Raw genomic sequence first — 25539 nt, forward strand, 5'->3', positions numbered from 1 at the left:
TCATTATGTAATAAGCAAGTTTTCATGATTCATAACTTGGTGTCATGATTGTTTCTTAATGGACAATGAACCACATACTATGTGACATCGATAATACACTCAACCTGCCATATTCTTTGGATCTGGACCAACCTGGATGGCTTTGACTTCCATGTAAAACACCGATATCTTATCCAGTAGCTGGTAATAGTGGAAGAAGTTGATCAGCGCCTGGTGTTTGTGTGTCTCCGAAGTACTCCATTTGCCACCCCACACGTGCTTTCCTGTAAAATACGATAAAAATTTCCTAATTATCATGGCTGCAATATGTAATTTGTACCTATTACATTCACCGTAGCACAGCTCACCGTGAGCTTTCTTATCGGTATACCTACTATACCTATATACTATAATACCTAGATTAATAAAGCCTGAGCATATCTTTTTGCACAAGTAACGAGTGGGCCACTGTTCACCTGTCAAAATCAGATCCCAGACTGCTTGACATATTGATTCGCCCTTTCTCGTTTCAAATTGAATTATAATAAAATCTCAAATAAAATAATATACCTACATTCCTGTTATTCATCAGCTGTCAAAGTCAGACTAATCCTTCACACAAAAACCGGTAATATCGATTTCCAAAAAAATATGTAGCATTGATCTATCCATTATTACATTTGAAGAAGGTGTGTTAATGCTAGTGTATTACTTATCATGTAACTTATCTATTCATATCAAACCATTCCCTGTGTGAACACGACAGACGCGTCAGTATGAGCACTCTATACTCTATAGAACAATGACAGGTCATCCATAGACAACAACGGAAGGGGCGTAAAAAGTAGGACCAGTCGTTGTGAATGTATCGGCTTTCTACTTGAGTCGACAATGATACAGTCCATGGCCCTTTTCACGTTACGTGAAATTTACATTACATTCATAGACTATAGATACATATAGACGCCACCCGTTGCATTGCTAAATTAAGCTACGTGCCGTGCGTTTGGTTTGTGGGCGAGCGAACGCATTCGCCTATAAATGTTTGAGACCATAGACCATTTCGCTAGTGCTCGCCCAAAGTGCTCGCACTAGACGTTCAGAATTAAAATATAATTTACTGTTTTTTTACGTTATATAGTATTTTTAAGCGGTCAAAATGCAACCAACTAGATAAATATATCCATAATTTAAGTTATTTTAAAGAAACACTAGGTCACTGATATTAAAATAAATAATAATATACAAATAAATTGTCACGAACATGTATCAACTTACCTATGAAACGTAATACCATCTTCTTGCTTATCAGTACGGCTACCATATTTTAATACAACATGCAGAACCACCTTTCCTACTTAATTAGCTAAAAATATTTACTACTGACTTTATGTTTAACACAAAAAATAGCAAATTTAGCAACACGAACAACACGCTACGTGAAGCGATTCAGCACAATTTGCCGGCGATATTTTTGGAAACCAACTTAAAAATATATAGACCTTTTATCTTACTCTAGCGCGTGTCGCAGAGATTATAAGGGTGCCGAATACTTTCTCACTCGCACTCATGCATCGTTTTTGTTCAGGCCTTGATTACATTATACAAACGGAGCTCGTGATGGGAAAAACCGTGCTTAAACCGTATAGTGAGAAAAGAGAATGAACATGTTGCCGATTCGGATTTTGACCGTTCGATTTTTTTCCGTACGGCCAAAACCGTATAATGTGAAAGGAGGATTACTGGTGCGGGGAATGTAGTAGCCGTTATATTGAATGCGGGGTTTAGTACCAGAAACGACCGTAGTGACCTACTTATTAGAATTGATAAATCGAGGGTTTAGTGTCAAACAACACTATCTACAAAAGTGCAACTTTACAGGAGAGCCAAAAATCGTTATTTTAGATTCTTGTAACTCAACAAGGGAAATGTTTATTTAAAACCTAATGTTAATATTTTATAATTTATTGTGTATTGTACATTTATCTTGCTTATGATGATGTTAAAATTTATAGGGATAGTTTTTAAAAAATATGAAAATAAGGGTAACTTATGTAGTTAGCGTTAAACTTTACTGACGATTTAATAAGAAATTATAAAAGATTGACATAACGTTGTTTGACTATCATGTGGCCGTAAATGTAAAATAACGTTATCTCAAAAAAAAAAAAAAAACACTTTTTTGTAGATAACGTTGTCTGACTTTAAGCACTCGAAATGAAAGTCGCACTGGGGGTTGCCTTTGGTAGGTGGAGTATTCACTTTAATATGGCACCCAGTTAACGTGTTAAGATGTTAACTTTCCTGAACCCTTCGATTGATATACTATTAAATACTCACCTAACATATTCCAAGAATCTACAGTCGGAAGTCTTCCTCCTGCCAAGAGATGATCACGGTGAATACCGTTCAGATGTGCCACGTCAGCTCCGTTCTCAGCAATGTCCTGAAAAACGTTATTAATAATTATTGGACAATCAGAATTTAGAAAATGATAACTTTTATCCCGAGTTCGAATCCAGACCTCCCCCTAAAATTACAGTCTTCTCAATGTGTATTCCTCTCAGCATTCTTCGACACACTAGGTCCGTGGTAATTGGAAGACCCGTGGCATACATGAATCGACCCAACCATCTGGTGCATCCAATGTTTGCTTTAATATTTAATATTCTGGTGTGGCATGTCTAAATTATAAAACAGCGAGGACGACTCAAATGGACAATAGCGATCCTAATCAAGGTCCCCACATCCTGAAGCGGGGCCCTCAGTCCAGGATCGTTGGCAGCCCCCCTACATATCGCTAAGGTACTACTGTAGCGTTTTCAAAATGGAGTTCGAGATTAAACAAAATTCAGTGTATTTTTAGCGATTTTTTAACACATCGAATGAAAATAATGTTTATGAACACAATAGTTAATATTAGAGCAAATTTAAGATGTGTATTTATATATTTTATCTGGTCGATCCGCCACGCGCCGGGTCCCTAGGCTAGATCCCTATTAACCCCCCCCCCCTCTTGTGGGTACCATGATCCTAATAATTATGACGGTTAGGCTACATTTCGAGATGTGGCTGTATAGACGCATCCTCAAAATTCCTTGGACTGACCGGGTGACAAATGTTGAAGCTCTCAATCGAATGGGGAAGGACCGAGAAGTTCTACGTAGTATCAAAACCAGGAAACTACAATACCTCGGCCACATTATGAGAGGACAAAAATACAGCATTCCCCAACTTGTCATTCAATGAAAGATCAATGGGAAGCGTAGCAGAGGACGGCGCCGCATTTCGTGGCTTAAGAACCTCCGTGATTGGTACGAGTGCAGCTCCACCGATCTGTTCCGGGTAGCAGACGACAAATATAAGATCGCCTTGATGGTGGCCGACCTCCGCTAGGAGATGGCACAATAAGAAGAAGAAGGCTACATCAATAACCACTTATGAATGTGACAGTTCGCAATAAATAGTACCTAGGTGAATACCCTTAATTATACATGCAACCCAGCGGGTCTATTCTATACACAAGGCGACTAACTATCGACCTATAAAGTGATAAAGTGATAGTATGTATTACATATTTGTATTGAGGTATTATAATTATTAATTATAAGTTAGACGAATAAACAATCAAAACTGTCTATCTCGCTCTAAATTTTATCACTGCCAAAAGAGGTGCTAACAATTACAGCTAACTTTTTGTAATTGTTACAATTAGTGCTAATACTTAGATATAAACCCACCCTAGATAGCTGCCGTAGCGGCCGAAAGCAGTATTGTGTATAGAATAGATGCGCAGGTATTTATCGCTAGACTCAAAATGTGGAGTATTTGAAAATGCGGGGAACCACGGTTTAAGATTTAAGCACAAGGGGTAAATGCAGTGACGTCCCGTAGGGGTAGGCAGATTGAGCGTCGCTTGGGGGCGGCAGTTATTCGAAGGGCGGCAAATTGAGGAGAATCATTAGGAATACTTAGAAATAGTTACAAAACTTAGTAATAACGGAAATATCTTACCATTCAAAAATCAACTCACTGGTTGGAAACAAAATGTATTAATCAACATAAAAGGTTTAACAGGACTGTATTTTTTTTCGTGTTCGCGATGTCTAGTTTACTTCCGTTGTCCTTGGACGCAACGTCCTTGATGACCAGCAATGACAAGTGCAAATGTGCGAATTATATTTGAATTATAGGTAGGTACATACACTTACCTAATTTTAAATATATCCAAAGATATTTTTGCCAGTTACTTAGTTGTGTATTTTTAAATGCATCTGAAACCGTGGACTCGCAATATTGTCTATTGAAGCCAATTGAAGCAGAGATGGCATTTAAATAAAATTACTAGATTTAGTGGTAATTATATTTTGTAAGTGATACAACATACAACACATTTCTTTGATATTTGAGTCATTCAAGGATGATAAAAAATGGGGTGGCATTTTGTCCAAGAAAGTCACTGGGTAAATGTGTCTTAAACAATGACATTATTAATGGACAACGCACTCAATACAGTAGCTAGCAAGTAAATTCGCCCATAGTGACATTCGCACGTGTATAGGTAGACATCACGCAGTATCATTATGCGATATCACGCATCGGGAATTTATAGCAATATCACCTTTATTGTAATGGCGTCAGGGCTCGAAATGGACCGGAGCGCACCGGAGCGCCGTTCCCGTTCGTGAAATCGGTAAAATTATCGCTGGAATAAATAATTTGACCGTCTGAGCTAGATAGGCCATATAATAGAAATTCATTAAGCCCTGACTAAACCAAACTATAATAAATAAAAAATATTATTCTATTTATAAAATATTCAAAGTTATGTATGATTTAATTGCATAATTTTAGATATTTTATAGATAGACATGTATTTTTTGACTATTATCTATTATGGCTTGGTTTCTCAGGGTTTAGCTGAATTTTAAAAACTAACCAACACTAACTGTAAATTGTAGTCTTATTTCAATGAAAACAAATATCTATGTCTGAAAAAGTTTAATGTGCACTGTTTATGGCGGATCTTAACAGCCTACCTCCACCCTTCGCCACTGGTATAGGTAGACATCACGCAATTTCCATTATGCGATATCACGCATCGGGAATTTATACCTTTCTTGTAATGGCGGTAGAACGGTGCTTCTAGCGTCAACGTTCATTTGAGCGAACCCGTTCAAACCGAACCATTCGGCAGACCTCGACAAAAAGCATCGGGAATTTATAGCAATATCACCTTATTGTAATGGCGTCAGGGCTCGAAATGGACCGGAGCGCACCGGAGCGCCGTTCCCGTTCGTGAAATCGGTAAAATTATCGCTGGAATAAATAATTTGACCGTCTGAGCTAGATAGGCCATATAATAGAAAATCTAACGCACTTATTTTTATGAAATACACATAAAATTTGATAACTATGTCTTCTAACTATGATAACCATGTATTGTTCTTCAGAAAATTGTCGAGCGCTCCGGTTCGTAAACTTTTTCATTTCGAGCCCTGGATATCACGCATCGAGAATTTATAGCAATATCACCTTTCTTGTAATGGCATTAGAACAGTGTTTCTAGTGTCAACGTTCGTTTGAGCGAACCCGTTCGAACCGAACCATTCGACAGACCCGACAAAAAGCATCGGGAATTTATAGCAATATCACCTTTATTGTATTGGCGTTAGAACAGATTATGCCATTTGGCCATTGATATACTATTAGATGAGGAGTTCCCATACAAGTGTCATTTTAAAAATGTACCACAAAAGAAGATATTATGAATATCGTCTTATAATATTTCCTTGTAGGTATAATGCGTTAAGACCAATGACATTAATATGGACGAATCATCTGGGAATAAAAATGACACTCACTTTTTTGTCGGGTCTGCCGAATGGCATAATCTGTTCTAACGCCATTACAATAAAGGTGATATTGCTATAAATTCCCGATGCTTTTAGTCGGGTCTGCCGAATGGTTCGGTTCGAACGGATTCGCTCAAATGAACATGACACTAGAAACACTATTCTAACGCCATTACAATAAAGGTGATATTGCTATAAATTCCCGATGCGTGATATCGCATAATGGAAATTGCGTGACGTCTACCTATACATGTGCGAATGTCGCTGTGCGTGAATTTAATTGCTAGCTACTGTATTGAGTGCGTTGTCCATTAATAATGTCATTGGTTGAGACCGTTAACATGGATTTCCGAATTTCACCCGTATTGCCCTGGCTGTAAAACTAAATTTGCGTTCTTGGAATAGTGACCCTAAGGGTGCTGCAACCCAAAGCTTGCAGGCTACCAAAAATTCATGTCTGACCGGACAGAGCAGAGTAAGATACAAGCTAGATCGGGCTTACTCATAATTATTGCCAGGTCGTTTTCGAGACAAACATTAAGTGAGCTTATATCGAGTTAAGTCCGCTGATATTAAAACAGTAAGTTTTAACACTGGCCGAGTCGCTGAAAATCGGGCGTCATTTTAAGAAGCATATGATTCACCCATTAGTATATCAATGCATTTGGCAGACCCGACAAAGAAGTGAGTGTCATTTTTTTTCCAGATGCTTCGTCCATATTAATGGTCTTAAAAATCAATAATAAATAAAGTCATGACACTATCATTGTGACTGATAGCAAATATTATTTAAAAGTGTACGTGACTCAACTCACTTTGCACTGCGAATGCACCATGAATGCACTTATAAATGCACTACGCTTGCACTGATATCGAGTGCATTAGTCCCTGAGTTGACTTCGGTGCATGCATCCTTGGTGTATAATACCACTGACACATAATTAGGTCGCAATAATTATGTTACGTGGCTTTTTTATAAACTTATCCGTCCAGCTTCGTGCAATAATCCTGTCTTAATCTTGCGTATCCTGAGGCGGTGAAAATGTATCTAGAGCTGGCTAGCACTAAAATAAGGGTGCTAGTCAATGATGATAACATCATTGGAGCTAGTATAAATTGGGACAAATTTGACTATTCCTTTGGCCGTGGAGACGAAAAAGTAAATGAATACGTGTATTAAATAAGGCTCTAAGTACCAAAAAGTAGTATTGCCTGTAGTTACAAAATACCGAGTCATTGCAGTAAAATTTCATGAAGCAGACCTTTTGAAAAATGTAGTTTTAGAGTGTGAAGCAATCACGGCAGCTTCTATAATTTTAGGTATTAAGAACTCGCAAGTGTCAACACACCATCGTCAGCTATTTTATATTGAATGCCGTTGCCCACTGCAGTGCTACTTACACCATTATAAATAAAACACGCCAACGGACTTACAACGACGACAGGTTTAATTATTTTGTTGTATTTTTTGACTTGCTTGAGGCACTTAGACTATAGTTGAAGTTATTGGCGTTGGTATGTAGAACATTTTTCTATAAAAATCTCAGTTTTTATTATTTTGGTACTTAGCGCCTTAATTAATACACGTATTCAAATTATATCCAGAAAATACAAAACTAATGGGAAGTGGGTAGCTTTCTGGGTAAGACTGTAACAAGGGTTAGTTCTTAAGTGTGGAGAATATGGTATAAACATAAACAAGACAATTAATGTTAAAGAATATGATATTTTCAAGTTTAAAATTTCTCACGTACCTATATAACTCGTCGCGCTATGTGTTTCTTGTATTTCAAAACCTGACCGACATGACGAAAATGGTGTTGGTTAGTTTTTAAAATTCAATTATACCCTATAAAACGAAGTCATAATAGATAATAAGATGTACTTAAATATGACTATATTCTAAAACATTAGAGCGAGAGGTTTAAAAGAATACTATTTTATTTAATAAAAATACTTTATGCAGTCATCAAATGTTTAAAATAAATATAAAGGATAATACGGCTTCAAAATTAAATAAATAGACTATCTACAACGTTTGGAATGTTCAGGCTAATGCTTTTAAAATACCATAAATTCTCCATTTTGACCTTCGTTGGGCATGTGGGCCCTTAATGAATTGAAAAAAAACCAACAATACATATTGTATATTCTTAATCCAACAAAAATAAATAAGTATGCACGATTTTGTCGTATCGCCTAAAATATACCAAAACTATTATGGTTTGGTTTGGCAGGGCTTAATTGTTTTTTTAAAACTAAAAACCATTTGTAAATCGTAGGCTTAGTTAAATAAATGCGTATGACTAACAAAGTTTAATATGCATTTTTTATGGTAGATCTTAACAGCCTACCTTCATCCTTCGCTACTGCCACATGATCTTATTAGGATCGGACATTGTTTAAAAAAATGTGTTTGTGTAGTGAAAGTCTGAAAGAACAATCTAATTATCGGCCGCCATCTTGGTATTTTATGGGTTTCCCATTGTAAAATATAATGGTAAATTTAAATTTTGGGAGACATCTTGTTTTATCAGAATTCGCGCGCGAATTTCTCGTAAAATATTTTAATAATTTATTGTCGGTACATCGGTAAATGTAGGGATTGCAATACCGAATGAATATTTCTTATTGAATACCGGTATAATACCGGTATTCATCAAAACACATTATATACAAAAAGAAGTGCTAGAACGCAGTTCTATTATATGTACAAAGATGAAACTTGTACGTATAGCGGTTTGCCAGATATTACTCGCCGTATCTACAAATCCATATGGAATGTTAGTGTCATATAGGCGAATATCCTCTTACGCCTGTGTGACTCTGACATTAATGCTTACTCAATGCATTAATCAAGGATACTTCGGCGTAAGCGGCGTTTCGCCTTAAGGGGGGACATGCTCGTCGAAGGTCAAAATTGAGTTTTTATTGTATTTTCAAACCATGATCCTGGACACTCCTTAAACGTTGTAGATAATCTATTGATATAATTTTGAAGCCTTATTATCCTTTATAGTTATTTTAAACATTTGATGACTGCATGAAGTATTTTTGTTACATAAAATAGTATTCTTTTAAACCTCTCGCTCTAATGTTTTCGAATATAGTCATATTTCGGTACATAACTGTGCAGTGGTGTTAAGATTTTTTACATTTATTAATTTTTAAACGCATTTATAAAACCATTAGCATAATTTATTATGAGATAATTTTTGTAAAATATTCACGATAAAAAATTATTTTGATAATCTCTGTGATCCCAAATTTTACAAGAATTAGGCATTTTATTATTCAAAAAATCGGCAAAATTAACACATTTGAAGATGATTCTAAAGCTACTTATTACAAGCTATGTCTTTGACCATTCAAGTGTGATAAACATCTTATGAATAATGATTGCTTTATAATAATTATTGACCTAAGAATAAGGTAGTGTTTTTTTTAAATACGCCATTTCTTTTGTCATTCCCTAGTGGTTAAGATACAACATACGGCCGTAGCCATAAATTGACAAACTATAATTAAAGTAGGGAGTAAAATTATGTTAACGCGCGTGTTTGAACATGTACCTAACCGAATTTTTTTTTATTTTTTTTTAAACGGTACATGTTCAAACACGCGCGTCAATATCATTTTACTCCCTATTTCAATTATAGTTTGTCAATTTATGGCTACGGCCGTATGTTGTAGCTTAACCACTGGGGAATGACATAAGAAATGGCGTATTTCAAAAAAACACTACCTTATTCTTAGGTCAATAATTATTATAAAGCAATCATTATTCATAAGATGTTTATCACACTTGAATGGTCAAAGACATAGCTTATAATAAATATCTTTAGAATCATCTTCAAATGTGTTAATCTTGCCGATTTTTTGAATAATAAAATGCCTAATTCTTGTCAAATTTGGGATCACAGAGATTATCAATATAATATTTTATCGTGAATATTTTACAAAAATTATCTCGTAATAAATTATGCTAATGGTTTTATAAATGCGTTTAGAAATTAATAAATGTAAAAAATCTTAACACCACTGCACAGTTATGTACCGAAATATGACTATATTCTAAAACATTAGAGCGAGAGGTTTAAAAGAATACTATTTTATGTAACAAAAATACTTTATGCAGTCATCAAATGTTTAAAATAACTATAAAGGATAATAAGGCTTTAAAATTATATAAATAAATTATCTACAACGTTTAAGGAGTGTCCAGGATCATGGTTTGAAAATACAATAAAAACTCAATTTTGACCTTCGACGAGCATGTCCCCCCTTAGTTTCAATCAGTCAATTTGACTTATGTAAACACTTTCTATCGTTTCATATTTGCATATAAACAATGTTTTAAAGAGGTAATGATTGTGGAGATGTTAAAACAAAACCAACGTACAAGCATGCGAAGTAAGTACATATTTATGTATACTTATTTATTACAGTATTATGGCTAGAAATATAGCTGTTGAAATCTATTTGAAACACCATTTTATTGTAACCTAAAGTATATACATACTTACATGTATTATGTCGACCTATATAAATGTTGAACTACTAGAATTTTTACAAATAATATAAGTTAAGGTACAGAAAAATATCTCTCACATTCAACGTTTTTTGGGTCTTATATCAATGATGGATCAATAGTTATAGAATAATTGAAAATATTTGCCATGAATGTTTTCTTTTTCGAAATATGTTAATTCCTCGCGACAATTCTTTTTTTTTGTGATTTTACCGAGGCTTTGACTGTCATATTCGCTGTCATATCACCTCTTCTCTTCTAGAAGGGGATCCGTCGATCAGGTCCTCACTCCTATTCTGTTAAATAACTTTACAATTTTGCCTAACTCTTCCGTCTTATCCACCGCGAGGACACCCTTCAATTCGTCGACATTCTCATAGATATCCGCAATTCACGGCTGTACTCTGTGAAGTTCATATTTAAGGTATTGTTGTGCTATAATGTACAATGTCCTCTAAAACATGACATTCATCGCAGAGCTGCGATTCGCTTCATCCCATGAGGACATCAAATCTTTTACCCATGGTATGGTATGCCCTGTTCTTAGCCTAAGTATTAACTTAAGCTCATTCCTCGCCAAAGAAGACTCTACAAACCAGGGCACCTCTCGTGGTGATGGTAGAATAGACTTACTCCATTTCCCCTTTTCTAATCGACAATTCTATAAGTATCTTTGAAGGATTTTGTTTTATTATTATTTAACTTTGTTGGTTCTAATTGATATATTTGCATTTTATTCAGCATTAATCTTATAGGTACACTAAATTTATAATGCAATAATATAATAGTAGTAAGTAGTGAACAAAACAACATGTAATTCATTTTCGAACTACATAAAAGTGTATGCTTTCTTAATACCAAAAATACCGGTTTTTGGGATGTTTGAAACCGGTATTTCGGTATCGATAAATAAATTAATACCGGTTTTGAAATAGTGGTATTGCAATCCCTATGTAGTATATGTATTAAAAATGTAATATTGTGTTGGTCAAAATTTGTCCGCACGTGTAATGGTCGCGTGGTCAATTGTCAAGGTGCGGGGTACAAGTATGATACGTCAAATCTCTTTTAGTGCAAGTGACCTTACAAGTTCTCTATTGTTATCCGGAAAAGGGTGTAACGTTTATCTCAGCATTATCCACTGAAGTTCAAACGGAGTCATGTCCAATATACAAGTGAGGCTATCCTGGGGTCATGTCTTAGATATCGTAATACTTACGCATGGCAACGGCAGTAAGCGATAGGAAAAATGTCCTCATAGCTCCGTTATTATCATACTAGATTTTCCGTATTGGCATATTTTTTAACGTATTAAACAATTTTTAGTATGTATCTAGTATAATAAATAAAATAAATATCGAATTTGATGGGCGTAAAACATGGTATGAAACTTTACACAAATTTTGCAAAAAAAAACCTTGTTTTATAGCAGGGTTGGATAAACCTTTTTACAAACGCGTGCCAAAATTTTTCAAATAATATTTTTCGACCGTCTGACGTGCCAAGCAGTTTGTCATGTTCAATTGTAAGAATTCTATTAAAATAGTTTAAAAATTACAATTGAGTTCTTGATATTCTATCTGTCACTGTATTTATAGCCGAAGGCATATCTTATATTCTTTGATTTTTTTTTCTTGTTTTCAAATTAGTCAAAGAGATCGTGGAAGAATTTAAACCACTATTCTTTCATATTATATTCATCACAGAACGATTTTCCATTTTTAGAGATTATGTTTGAGGCAAAATAACAAGCAATTATTAGAATCAATTTACCGAGAGTACACCGCAGAGAAACGTCAGATTATTTTAGTCAATACTTGAAAGCATCTAAGCGACACTTTTTGAGCATAGACAATCATTGAAAAATTGCTATTATATGGCTTAATCGCTATTATAAGCGTAGACAATAAGAACAAATATAAAAATCTTTTACAATGAATAAAATTCAAACATTTTCAATTACCTAATAAAATTCGCCGTTTTCAAAAATCAGTATAGCATAATTAGAGTTCGCCAATGCATTTCATAAAATTTAAATAGTTATAAAGTAACCTTTGACACAAAGACACTCGTGCTTGAACCTTCGTATAAAAACGCTCTAAATAGGTAGGTAATTATGCGAAAATAAGGAACATTTTTGAAAATAACGTTATAGATAACAATATTTTTTATAATATAAAATTTAGCCGTGTTAACTAAACGATATTGTTATTATTTCAGATAATTCCGACTCAAATTTAATCAATAAAATAAGAAATACGAGTGAAAATGGCTTGAATGGTTCTTAATTACTCTTTGATTAGTGATTGTTTTTATAAGATAATAATATTTATCCATAGTCAGTATTCCGAAGAAAGTACGCATGGCGATGTCGTCATTGTTCTTAAATATTATATAAGTAAATACTTATAGATACTATATTGATTTCTAAAACTTAAAAAAAAATATATACTTATATTATTATATAAAATAGTAATTTCTTTTCTCTTCAAAATGAAACATTCGCGTGCCATCCAAAATCATCTTGCGTGCCATTGGGTTCTGTTCTATAGGGTTGTCAAGTTAGTAGGTAAGTACTATAGGTTTTTAAAACATCATAGCTTCTGATTTTAACCAAAATTGACATTTGTGTTCAGTATTGTTTGGCAAATCATCATGGAAAGATACACATTTGCAGGTAATACAAATTAATTATTGAAATTTATTACAACAATACGAGAGAGTCAAAGAAAAAATATTATTAAGTATTTCAAATCGATAGTTTGACATTTATTTTGTTGTCATTAAATTGATTTAACTAACCCGTTTACAGTTATTATTTCAAAATGATTGTTAGCTACACGAGACTTCGCATTACAGATTAATTTGTAGAGAACTTCACATTACGAAACGGTTATCGAATTAGTAGGTACCTACTATAGTTTTTTAAACGTCATAGCAGCCATTTTGTTTCTGATTCCTAACAAAATTAACATTTGTATTCAGTATTGTTTGGCAAATCATCATGGACAGATACAGTTGTACAGGGTACCTACTTATTCAAATTGGTTGTTAAAAATTATTACAACAATAATGAATCTATTCGAGCTACATATCGGGCATTACGTGAAACTTGTGGTCAAACCTCTTAAAACCTCAATGAGGTCACCTGTACCTCGATCGCGCGCGACGGTCGTCGCGGCGCGAGTGCATATGGACCTGTGGACGGCTCATTGAGGTCACTCTATGATATGCTATGGGCGACACCTTTTCAGTCATAATTATTTGTTTTCGTTGAATCAAGAATACATAATAATATCACAAAGTGTTAATTAGCTTTTTTAAATTCGGTTAACTTTTAACGTTTTCGGTTTTTTAAGTTTGGTTACGCAAGGTTTATTTAAATTTTCAAAAACTAACCAACACTATCTGCTATAATTTGTAGTCATAGTTTAGTGTGCACTTCTTCTTATTGTGCCATCCCCTAGCGGAGGTCGGCCACCATCAAGGCGATCTTATCTCTGTCGTCTGCTACCCTGAACAGTTCGGTGGAGCTGCACTCGTACCAATCACTGATGTTCTTAAGCCACAAAATGCGGCGCCGTCCTCTGCTACGCTTCCCATTGATCTTTCCTTGAATGACAAGTTGGGGAATGCTGTATTTTTGTCCTCTCGTAATGTGGCCGAGGTACGGTAGTTTCCTGGTTTTGATACTACGTAGAACTTCTCGGTCCTTCCCCATTCGGTTGAGAACTTCAACATTTGTCACCCGGTCGGTCCAAGGAATTTTGAGGATGCGTCTATACAGCCACATCTCGAAAGCTTCAAGTCTCCGTCACATCTCTTGGTTTAGCGTCCATACTTCCATACCATAGAAAAGAATTGAGAGCACATAACATCGTACCATACGCAGTCTCAGGCCTAGGTTAAGATCTCGATTGCTAAGGAGGCGTCTCATTTTGAGAATTCTAGTGTTCTATTTTGAGAATCTCAATTCTAGTGTTTATTTCCTAAGACTGGTCCCATTTCTCATTGACCCATGTACCTAAATATTTATAATGGGTCACACGTTCGATTGGTTCGCTGTTAATGACAAAATTTGTGTTGGTGTCTGGTGTCGCTGTTTTTGATACAAGTAATAGTCCGCCACTGATATAACATAGTTATGTATATTATAATATTTAAATTAAATTCATCCGAAAGATTGCCAAGTTTCTAGTGCCCGCCCTTTTGATCTGGTTATCACGAAATAGTGGTCAGTTTAAATGCGTGTGTTTTTTTTTTCTGAATCCAATGCCATGTTAATAAATTATTCATAACAGGAATGTATATTATTAATTACGTTTATCGTCTACCTACTACATATTATTATATTATGATTTATCTGACAACGACCCCAGCATTTTATAATAATTTAAATATTCTGTGGTGTTATTATTTCAGGGTGTTCACACTAGGGCAGTGGTTTCCAAACTTTATGTTACTACGCCTCCCTTTTAGAAAAATCTAATCTTGGCGCCACCTCCCTCCCCTTTATTTCATTAAATAATACAGACACCTTTTTAAACAGTCAACAACTTACTTATATAAAAATGAAAAAAAAAAACTTTTTATATACTTACAACGTTTTTAAATTTTCTGTTGAATCAAATAAACTTGACTTGACTAGCTTAAACGATCAAAAAAAATTGTATTTGATAGAAATACTGAATGATAAAATGTCATTTCATATTGATTTCCATAGTAACGCACGTATATATTAATAATTTAGTTGCTAGGACCCCCTAGCAACCAATAATTGTATCGAAATAACTTTTCATACAAAACAGAATTAACTGAGAATGAATTCAATTCTACTTAAAGATGGCTAAAAGTATTAAAAGAATGCAATGGCATCGTGTTCTGATATATTCTAAAAGTTTCAACTGTCTTGCTAGTCGGGAAGTTAGTTAAAAATCGATTGCAAGATTTGTACCGGACAAATAAGAATACGAGCTTAGAAAAATGTTGTAATAAACAAGGTTTTACTACTTATATTAAGTTCATTTGTTTTTCATGCGATGAATGTGCTTGTTTATTAGCACAATCAATTTCAATAGTAGTCAATCCAAATTTATCATCGTTCATTGACAAATGGATTCTATCATAGCCCCCACATCCTGAAGCGGGCCCCAAGATCAGGATCTTTCAATCACATATTTAAAATATTTAATTGTTCTGAAACAAAGCAGCGCCGCAGACGATTTTTTTACTATTAATAAAATAATCCGAAAAGTGCATTAGCAAACTAACCAAGAACTGAAGAAATAGATTTTTGTTTGCTTCAATATATCTGGTGTAGAAATCATTTAAAAGTGGAGACATGGCGAACTTATTTTTTATAATTTTGATTTCCAAAGCTCCAATTTGTTATGAATGCCTTCACTTTGTCTTTTTAAATCAGTGAATGCATTATTGGTCCATGAACCATTAAACCAATAACTAAATTACTGGTACTTTAACCCAGTGCTCGAAATAGAAAATCTTACGAACCGGAGCGTTGAATAATCATTCAAAAATATCAAATTATGTTAAATATTTTTCGGATATCACAAGGGCGATATGCCTAATAATCAGGGTTTCATTTATACTTGAAGGGGCTCTGCGCTAATACACATTACCCCCCCCCCCAATACAACATTAAAATGTAGTTTTTTTTAAATGGGTACCTATTAATTTTTGCAAAATCACTTATTTTTCGTCAATTTTCTTAGAATTGGGCTCTTATATTCAAAATTCTAAAAGCTCGTACATTTGTGTATTCCTTCGCTGCAAGGTTCTTTTGTGATTTCAAATTATTTTTTAGGTAGACCTACTAATTTAAGGTCCTGGACCTGTAGCCCCTTTAGCCCTTTTTGTAAACACATCTGAAGTCCGAACAGCCTATATTATATTATAGACCTTGTAGGACTAATCATTAATAAAAATAATATACACATTTTGTCAGCGCCTTTTTTCCCACGAATCAGTTCTTACAACTTTTAAAACTACATATGTACATGCAATGACATTAATATGGACGAATCATCTAGAAAAAAAAATGACACTCACTTTATTGTCGGGTCTGCCGAATGGCAGAATCTGTTCAAACGCCATTACAATAAAGGTGATATTGCTATAAATTTCTGATGCTTTTTGTTGGGTCTGCCGAATGGTTCGGTTCGAACGGGTTCGCTCACATGAACATTGACATTAGAAACACTGCTCTAACGCCATTACAATAAAGGTCATATTGCTATAAATTCCCGATGCGTGATTTCGCATAATGGAGATTGCGTGACGTCTACCTATATATGCGAATGCGCGAATTTACTTGCTAGCTAATGTATTGAGTGCGTCGTCCATTAATAATGTCATTGCGTACATGCAATATTATCTCAATAACATGAAACGGAACGCAACTTTCAAAGAAGCCACGAGCCGGAATGGTATCTTTTAGAATTTCACGAACAGGAACGGCGCTCCGGTGCGTTCCGGTCTATTTCGAGCCCTGCTTTAACCCCAGCATTAATGGAGAAAAAAAATCTGACTGAGTTCCGGGAATATTGCTAACCATTGTTACCTTATCAGTGTTCGGTATAAACATTTTTTTCTTATTATCGCCATGTTTATAAGTCAGTACAAACATTTGTATATGACCTATAGTAAACTATTAAAAAGAGATTAATTATTAATCAAACAATTCATTATAATAATTATGTTATTCGCTGTTTTACAATACGTTTAATAATTTTCCTTGTTATCCGGTTAATAAATGATTATAAAAGAGTAATGATGCTTATAACAATTATTACATTTGTCTATGATAGATAATGAAACATAACATAAACAATAATTAATAAAACAATAATATTATGAATTATTGCACGTAGGCTTTTAGTAATTTAAAGAAAACCTGGCAACGCAGACACTTGTGTTTATAACAGTCATGTGATTAAAAAATCGGTGTGTGTACTTATGTACGCGCGTTAGAAGTTATACTTCTTTGGCGTAACAAAACAAAAACAAAACTAGATTCTTTGACTAGCTCTTAATTATCTTGTTAAAGTTACACACTCAAGAAAAAAGGACCGCTTATTGGAACGCCATTGGTTTATTACAACGTTTTTATTAGCTCGTATTCTTGTTTGTCCGGTAGTTGTTTGTCCAGTACAAATCTTGCAATCGTTTTTTAATTAACTTCCCGACTAGCTAGACATTTGAAACTTTTAGAATACATCACAACACGATGCCAATGCATTCTTTTAATACTTTTAGCCATCTTTAAGCAGAATTGAATTCATTTTCAGATAATTCTGTTTTGAATGGAAAGTTATTTCAGAAAAATCCGTAAAAGGTAAAAGACTATTATTGGTTGCTAAGAGGGGGGTCCTAGCAACTTAATTATTAATATACAATTAGAAATCAAAATGAAATGTCAAAATGACATTTCAGTATTCTATATTTTGTTTGTTTGATTGTTTTTTATTTACTTCATATCAAGTACAAGTTTGAACATATTGAGCATAATAATTCAACAAAAAATTTGAAAATGTTGTACTTATATAAAAAGTTCTTTTTATCTTGTAATTATTTATATACAACTTAGCTTATATTACCAAATTATATACCTACTTAATTATTTATCGTTGTTTTTATTTTTAAAGTAACAACTGCCACTATGACGTTTAATAGTTTATTTACGAAAGGAATAATTGCAAATGGCCAACAATAATAAATTCGCTGCCTAGGCAACGGAACAATTCTGAACTATAATATTGTACTGTATAACTGTCACGATTGCAGTATCATTCTGTGGCGTAATGGTTGCGCGTTCGGCTGATAACCGAACAATCGTTGGTTCGAATCCAATCGAGTGTTTTTTTGTGTGAAAAAATAAATTATGCGTTACATGTTACACGCCAAAAATACACTCTGATCTGATTTTCCAAACGCGCCTAAAGAAGAACAACTTCAAAAAGAGATTTGGTAAATTCTAAATCATCATCATCATGGCAAGGGGAGCTGACAGGACTCTAGCCTAGAGGCTCGGCATGGCGGGTTGACCAGCTAAGTTAGATTAGCACACATCGCAAATTTACTAGAATAGTAAAATCCAGAAAAAAGCACTTCTTTACTTCAGGACTATTAAATATTTTAAATATGTGGTTGTGCTAATTCCATGTGATTTGATGATTGATGTACTTAAATGATAATTCCCATTTAAAATTTAGGTAACACTCTACTGTACAGCATCACACTGCCCTTAACCTTAGCGATAGGTAGGTGGGCCGCCTAAAGATTCAGGCCTGGGGGCCTGCTTCTGGGGCCATGAAAATCATGATTCACTTATTTAAATCCTCTAAATCAGTGCTCCGCAACCTTTTCCCACCCACGGCACACCAAAGGTCTTCCCAGAATTCCACGGCACACCACAGGTAAAACAATTTATACATCAAAATATGGACCCCACATGCTGAAACTGGCCTCCCACCTATCGCTAAGGTTAAATACAGTGTGATACTGTAAAGTAGGTAGTGTTTTTCAAATGGTGTTCGAAGTAAAGTAAATGGTATTCATTGTATGTTTAGCTATTCTTTGAAAGTATTTATTAATACAAACACTCCCCAATCGCATATTTAAAAATATTAGTATAAGTGTAGTAATATAGCGCCGCAGGCGACTTTTTTTTAACCATTAGGGAAAATTTGTAAATTGTGTTTATCTTACTTATCTGGTTGATCTGCCACGCCCCCCTGAGCCTGGCCCCCCAGAGTAGAGCTCTGACGAAAGAGAAACCCGAAGTTCTTATCACCCGTCAAGTATGACTGCTTATCATTTTTATGACTGCTTATCATTTTTATTACAGCTTGAGTTGAAGAAAGTTGCTCATATAGGTATATGTCGTATAAAATGGGGGCTGAACTGCGATAGCCTTGTCGGAAATCCGAGGATATTCTTTATTAACCGAAATCCAGAAAATACCCAATGGAACATCGGCGAAATTCATTTTTAGCGTCACGTCGTTCCTCAATTCAACAAAATTCCTTACGAATATAATTATAGTGCTTCTATAGAATTTCCGGTATTGGTTGCAAAAGGGTTTCAAATCCAGTCGTATTGATTGTATGAAAGTACTGATGAAATTTCATTTGCAGCAAAGTGAGATGGATCCAAAATTGATTGCTTGTTTTCAATGGTGGTCTGGTAGTTCCTTTGGAACATTTGTAGAGATCCTTGTCTTAACTCCTTCTGGCAAAGTTCGAGTTTATTTTTGAATTCTGCTAATTTATCAGAGCACGTCAATATATTTTCATTCTGACCTTGCATTGTTTTATTAAGTTCATGCAGATGCTCAAATATATTACCAGCCATGTACGCCAATTTGGCTATTGCACCTGGGCACACCTAGCATCGTTTCACGGCACACCGGTTGCGGAGCACTGCTCTAAATTAACAAATACTAAAACTTAAATTAAATCTAGTAACCCAAAGATTATGGACTTTAGATAGAATGAGTCACCAGCAATCTCGCAGACGACGTGAGCAATCGTCAACTTTAAATAGCAAACCTACATGGAACGATTCAGCTACCAACTCAATCGTGTTGACACTTGATTTCATTGGCTCAGTTGCTAGTGTGAACAATTTATTATAATAAAATGTAAAGCAACAAATGAAATTTAGTAGGTAAGGAGTCACTGGGATATTATTTTTGTTTTGTATTATTAATGTAATATGTTAAAATAATTAATAAAGTCAGGAAGCCTTCATTGTGTAAACGACAACTTTGTGTTGTTATATCAAACGCAAGACAAGACACGCTCGTGTGGCCACACTTGGAAGCTCAAGTTTTAATTCGGATATTTTCGTACGTTTTCGGTAATCTTCGACACGATCGTATCCAAAAAATAGGAATTGTTCCATTTCGGTCACGACTCCAGGGAACGACTCAAAATTGATCGGGGGTGATCTTGGCAGGTGGTCAACAAGTTCATTATTGTCTTCTACTGTTGCCAGTCCCGGAAACGAAATGGCGGTTTGCAATCTGGTTTGATGTCGGTTGCTTTGTTTATATACCATACGTACCTATACATTTCTTTGTTCTTTAAAATTCAATTAAAGTCTGCCTAAACTAAACCATAATATTATATAGAAGATTTTTTATCTTTTATAGTTTCCTTTAGGCACGGCTTAATCGATTTTTAAAAACCATTTGTAATCCGTATTCTTAGGTTAATGAAAACAATAATTAAGTTTGACTGACAAAGTTTCGTGTGCCCTATTTATGTTAGATCTCCACATCCTACCTCCACCCTTCGTCACTGATGTTCCGCCTTAAAATACACCGTGTCCGGAAACATGTACATATTATACAGTTTGCCGTATCACACTTCACCGTGAAATGTTGTATCGGAAATATATGGCCGTATATTAAAGACCGTCCAACCTGTTTGGGTCGTATAGTACTGACTTAAAATTCATGTCTAAACAAAACACGGTTCTTGTCGGTTTACACTTTACGGGAAGCCAGCAGCAAACAAATTTTAAAAATAGCCGATATACTGGATTATTTGTTAGGTTGGGTTAGGTTTTCATTCTTGAATTCATGAATTTAGCCAAAATCAGCTATGAAAATTGAATTAATGTTCATATTGAATCTAATAAAATTGGAGACCGTATCTCTTTCCGATAAGAAAGCTCACGGCAAACTGTGCCACGGTGAAATGTTTTACGTACAATTTACATTTGTAACCAAAATACACATTGTTTATTTTCTGTCTACAAAGATATCTACATACCTGTATATGACATGCGACAAGGAGATCATTTTTGCCCATGTAGTGCATTTTTTTGTCGTTTATCTCCTTGCAGTGAGGAATCTCCCATTGCGGAGGACCACCTTCGCAGTGGTGCCAGATAAACACCATGTCATCCACCTCGCAGACGTACCAGGGTCGGACGTAAGCACCAGCAGGAACTGGAAGGATCAAAATAATAATTGTAACTAGGTACATACATAATTTTGAAAAACACTTCTGAGCAAATATATTATTACCAATCGAAAAATCTTTTTGAAAAAAGTACACCTGGCAGGAGTCGAACCTGCATCTCTTGGATTTACGCCCTGTGCGCATTGTCCACTATGATGCTACTAGGTGACATACTAATTACGATAATTTTTAACTATTGGCCCCTATAATACCTGCTCATTCGCGTTCTTCCAAATCAAGCTACAATTTTAATTGGCAATCGCTTTTTGTTTATTAAATCAAAGTAGGTACCTACAACTTTAATTACTAGCCGACGTCACGGATCTCTCCAATATTTTATGTTGTAACTTACTCGACCTTGCTAATAATTTTTAATTAACTATTTCTTTTATTCAAACGAATAATTCACAAGATTTAAGAATGTACCGGTTATTAATTAAAGAAGTAGGTACCTACTTTGATTTAATAAACAAAAACCAATTGCCGATTAATAGTAGCTTGATTTGGAAGAGCTCTGATGAGCAGGTATTATAGGGGCCCATAGCTAAAATTTGTCGTAATTAGTATGTCACATAGTAGCATAGTGAACAATGCGCGGACGGGGCGTAAACCCAAGAGATGCAGGTTCGATTTCTGCCGGGTGTCTTACTTTTTTAAAAAGATTTTTTCTATTGGTTATAATAAATGTTCTCAGAAGTGTTTTTTTAAATTATGAATGTACAATTATTAGAATGGTACATTCTTAAATCTTGTGAATTATTCGTTTGAATAAAATAATTACTTAATTCAAATTAATTGTACTATTAGTAATCTCTCCCCACGGTTTATCATCATCAGACGGAGTCGATCCAATACTAGATGAAGACGTACTTGCAAATATTCATCATGGGCTCGTTATTCACGCATCTAGAAGCCAGAGGCCTTGCAATTTCTAGGACCGGCCATGGAAGTATAGACGTTTCCTGGAGAGCGCCAAGACTCTTATAGCCTGGTACGCAGGCGGTAGCCTTCCATCCGGGATCTCCGTGTTCGATACCCAGCGAGGTCACAATATATTTACGCGATTTCCTCAAAGTCTAGATGTTTGTGATTGTTTAATTTCTATTACTAACTGCACTACTGTTTCACTTGTATACTTTAATTGGGCCTCATATGTCACTTCGACAAAGTGCTAAAAGTGTCACGATGGCCGAGTGGTTTAAGCGCCGGCTTATAATGTTGTGAGAACGAATTTTAGGTCTGGCAAATACATATTGTTTTTCAATTTGTGTTTGAAGTCAGAGTATGGACCTAATAGGTTGAGCAAGTGGCTAATATCCAGTGAGGGTAGGCAGATTGAGCGTCGCTTGGGGGTGGCAGTTACTCGAAGGGCGGCAAATCGAAAAATCATTAGGTATAAGTATATAGAAATAGCTACCTAAACTTAGTACCTAATAACGGAAATATCTTTCCATTAAAAAATCAGCTCACTGGTTGAAAAGAAAATTTATTGATTAACACACAAGGTTTAACAGGGCTGTATTTTTTTGTCTTTGATGACCAGCAATGACGCGTGTTGATTTTTGAATTACCTATATACCTACCTATATACAAACCTATACGCTGTGGGGGCCAATATGATCATATTCGGATCAGACATAGTCTAATAAAAATAATAGTATATATATCTATATTTATTAAATAGTGAGAAGGATTTCAACAACGTTGTTGAGTTAGTGGTATTTCTCCTCACCTGTTTCAATATCCGGTATGGAAACGCAATTTCCGGTGTCCCCGTTGAACCTCCACGCGTGGAAGGGACACTGCAGACAGTCCCCAGCGACTGTACCTCCGTCAGCCATATTTGCACCAAGATGGGGACAATAGGGGTCCAACCCCTTCACTACACCACTCTCCGTTCTGAACACTGCTATGCACTCTCCTGAAAAATATATAACGTTTAAAAACTATCCCTGTAGTATATATAGTTCAGTTCAGTGGCGAGGGGTGGAGGTAGGCTGTTAAGATGCGACATAAATTAATAGTCCACACTAAACTTTGTCAACACATTGCATATGGTAATGTTTAGTTTTTAAAAAGCAATTTAACCCTACCTAAGCCAACCCATAATAGTTTAGATATGTTATGGGCGATTCGACAAAAACAGTGCACACTTTTTCAGTCATAATTATTTATTTTCGTTGGATTAAGAATACATATTCTTATTACAATATACAATATAACATATCTTTAAAATATCTAACACTATGCATAGTTTAAAGCCATAATTTTATAACTACTTTTAGATTACTATTATCAACAATGGCTTACACTGTTAATTTATATTCATAAAACTTTATTTATATTGGATTGTAAAGTAAAATTATATTGTAAAAATTGTGTATCAAGATTTGAGGCTATATTTAAGTAATTATTATTTATGAGTGAAATTATATATCAATAAATAAATAAATTTTGTGAATGTTGACTCAGGTAACGGCTTATCTTGTTGTGTTACGCCAAAGAAGTATAACTTCTAAACGTCAATTTATTTTCTGAGATAATGAAAGAGAAAATATTTCATTTCTTCGTTACTAATATGAGATTACTCACGATCCTCTGCTATGAGAGTGGAGTAGGTAATAAATACTTACCGAAGCATTGGATTTTCTTCACGGTACCAGCCGGTAGATTTTCTGATGCAATGACGCCGTACCATCCGTTGGGGTAGGGCGGTGGAAGCTTGGTGCCGGTTCTCCTCAGGTTGGTGCTCATGCGCATCATGTCCCGCTTGAAGAATCGTCTAGACGAGATGGGGTCGTTCATGAAGCCTGATATTCCCTGCCAAGAGTGAGCCATGATTAATTTACATGCCTCAGTATCACCCAAGTTCGTGCATGCATCTATTATAATATTATTATCAGCGAACTCAGAATAAGGCGCTGGCCTTCCATCCCGGAGTTCTGGGTTCGATTCCCGGTGAGGTCAAAATATATTTACACAATCTAATATGTAAGTTCCTCAAGCGTGGGAGTTTTACCACTATTATTGGGCTTAACGGCCTGTTGTAGTGTTTAATAAAGAAACAAATAAAAGTAACCGATCTCGTGTAAGGAATAACCGGGATAAACTTAAACACGTGTCCAGAATACGTTATACGTCGAATGCTGATGACTGCTCTCCGTTTATGCATTGACGCTCATTTAATATTTTTTATGCAATAGCGTGTACGTGCAAAATGCGTGTTCCATTTTCGTAGGACACTCACACATTCAAAACCCTGCATCAAAATGTAGTGTATTGAATATAGCCTATCGGAATTCTATTTATTATCTGTTCTGCGATTATTATCGTCCGAATTTGAATCTGGATTTAACTGTGGCCTTGTACAAATGGAGCGATTTTATTCGCGCGCATTCCAGGTACGGGTGACCTCATTGAGCTGTCCACTTGCACTCGTGGCGTGGCGCGAGCGATCGCCACACCCTCGAGTACGCGCGTGTTTTATTATTACTATTATGATTATGAAGCTTGTTTTTTCGTACTTCACAAGCGTTTCAGTGAGTATTCAAAGCCATTTGTCGCAATTAAGTATGACTCCTTTAGCACAGTAGTCTACGTGCGTGGGCGCGATACCCGAGAGATGCAGGTTCGATTCTTACTTTTTTCAAAAAGATTTTTTCTATTGGTTATAATACATTTTCTCAGAAGTGTTTTCAAAATTATGTATGCTCAATAATTAGAATGTAACATTCTTAAATCTTGTGAACAATTCATTCAATAAAAAAAATAGTAAAGAACTTAATAAAAAACAAAACTTGTGTTTGTATTTGGAATCGCTATTTTAGTTTTTATATGGTTTACAAATGAACCTCGAGAAAAGAAAATTTTTAGGTTAGAATATAATATTTTTAACTTACGAGTTTATAGTTGAAAGGCACGATTATTTTGAAGTAGATATATATCGAAATTATCAGCACCGCAGCAGCGATGGCAAACACTTTTACTGTGATCACAGTTGACAAATAATTCAACAAGTCATCGATCTCTGCAGCGATCTGCTTCTCTGTAACGGTGCAGGACAGGCCTTGACATGCCATGGTGTCCAGCCTGAGAACAAAATAAAAATATTAAATAACTCACTCGTATGGAGCAGTGGCGAAGGGTGGAGATAGGCTGTTAAGATACGCCATAAATAGTGCAC

At 35.1% G+C, this 25539-nt stretch overlaps 1 protein-coding gene across 1 annotated transcript in view; it reads right to left on the reverse strand.

The window, feature by feature from the left end:
- LOC147077096 (cholesterol 7-desaturase nvd-like) overlaps positions 1-25435 on the reverse strand; it is a 29972-nt gene extending 4537 nt beyond the window's left edge. The window contains exons 1-6 of the mRNA XM_085940991.1: positions 25343-25435; positions 23990-24176; positions 23089-23277; positions 21165-21343; positions 2320-2425; positions 133-263 (exon numbers count right to left, since the gene is read on the reverse strand). Coding sequence (XP_085797117.1) covers positions 133-263; positions 2320-2425; positions 21165-21343; positions 23089-23277; positions 23990-24176; positions 25343-25435 — 885 coding nt within the window. The remainder of the gene's footprint in view (positions 1-132; positions 264-2319; positions 2426-21164; positions 21344-23088; positions 23278-23989; positions 24177-25342) is intronic.
- Positions 25436-25539: the final 104 nt, after the last annotated feature.

Source organism: Rhyacophila brunnea, unplaced genomic scaffold (genome assembly GCF_057557595.1).
Source record: "Rhyacophila brunnea isolate RB1 unplaced genomic scaffold, BYU_Rbru_1.0 scaffold_13, whole genome shotgun sequence".
Lineage (NCBI taxonomy): Eukaryota > Metazoa > Arthropoda > Insecta > Trichoptera > Rhyacophilidae > Rhyacophila > Rhyacophila brunnea.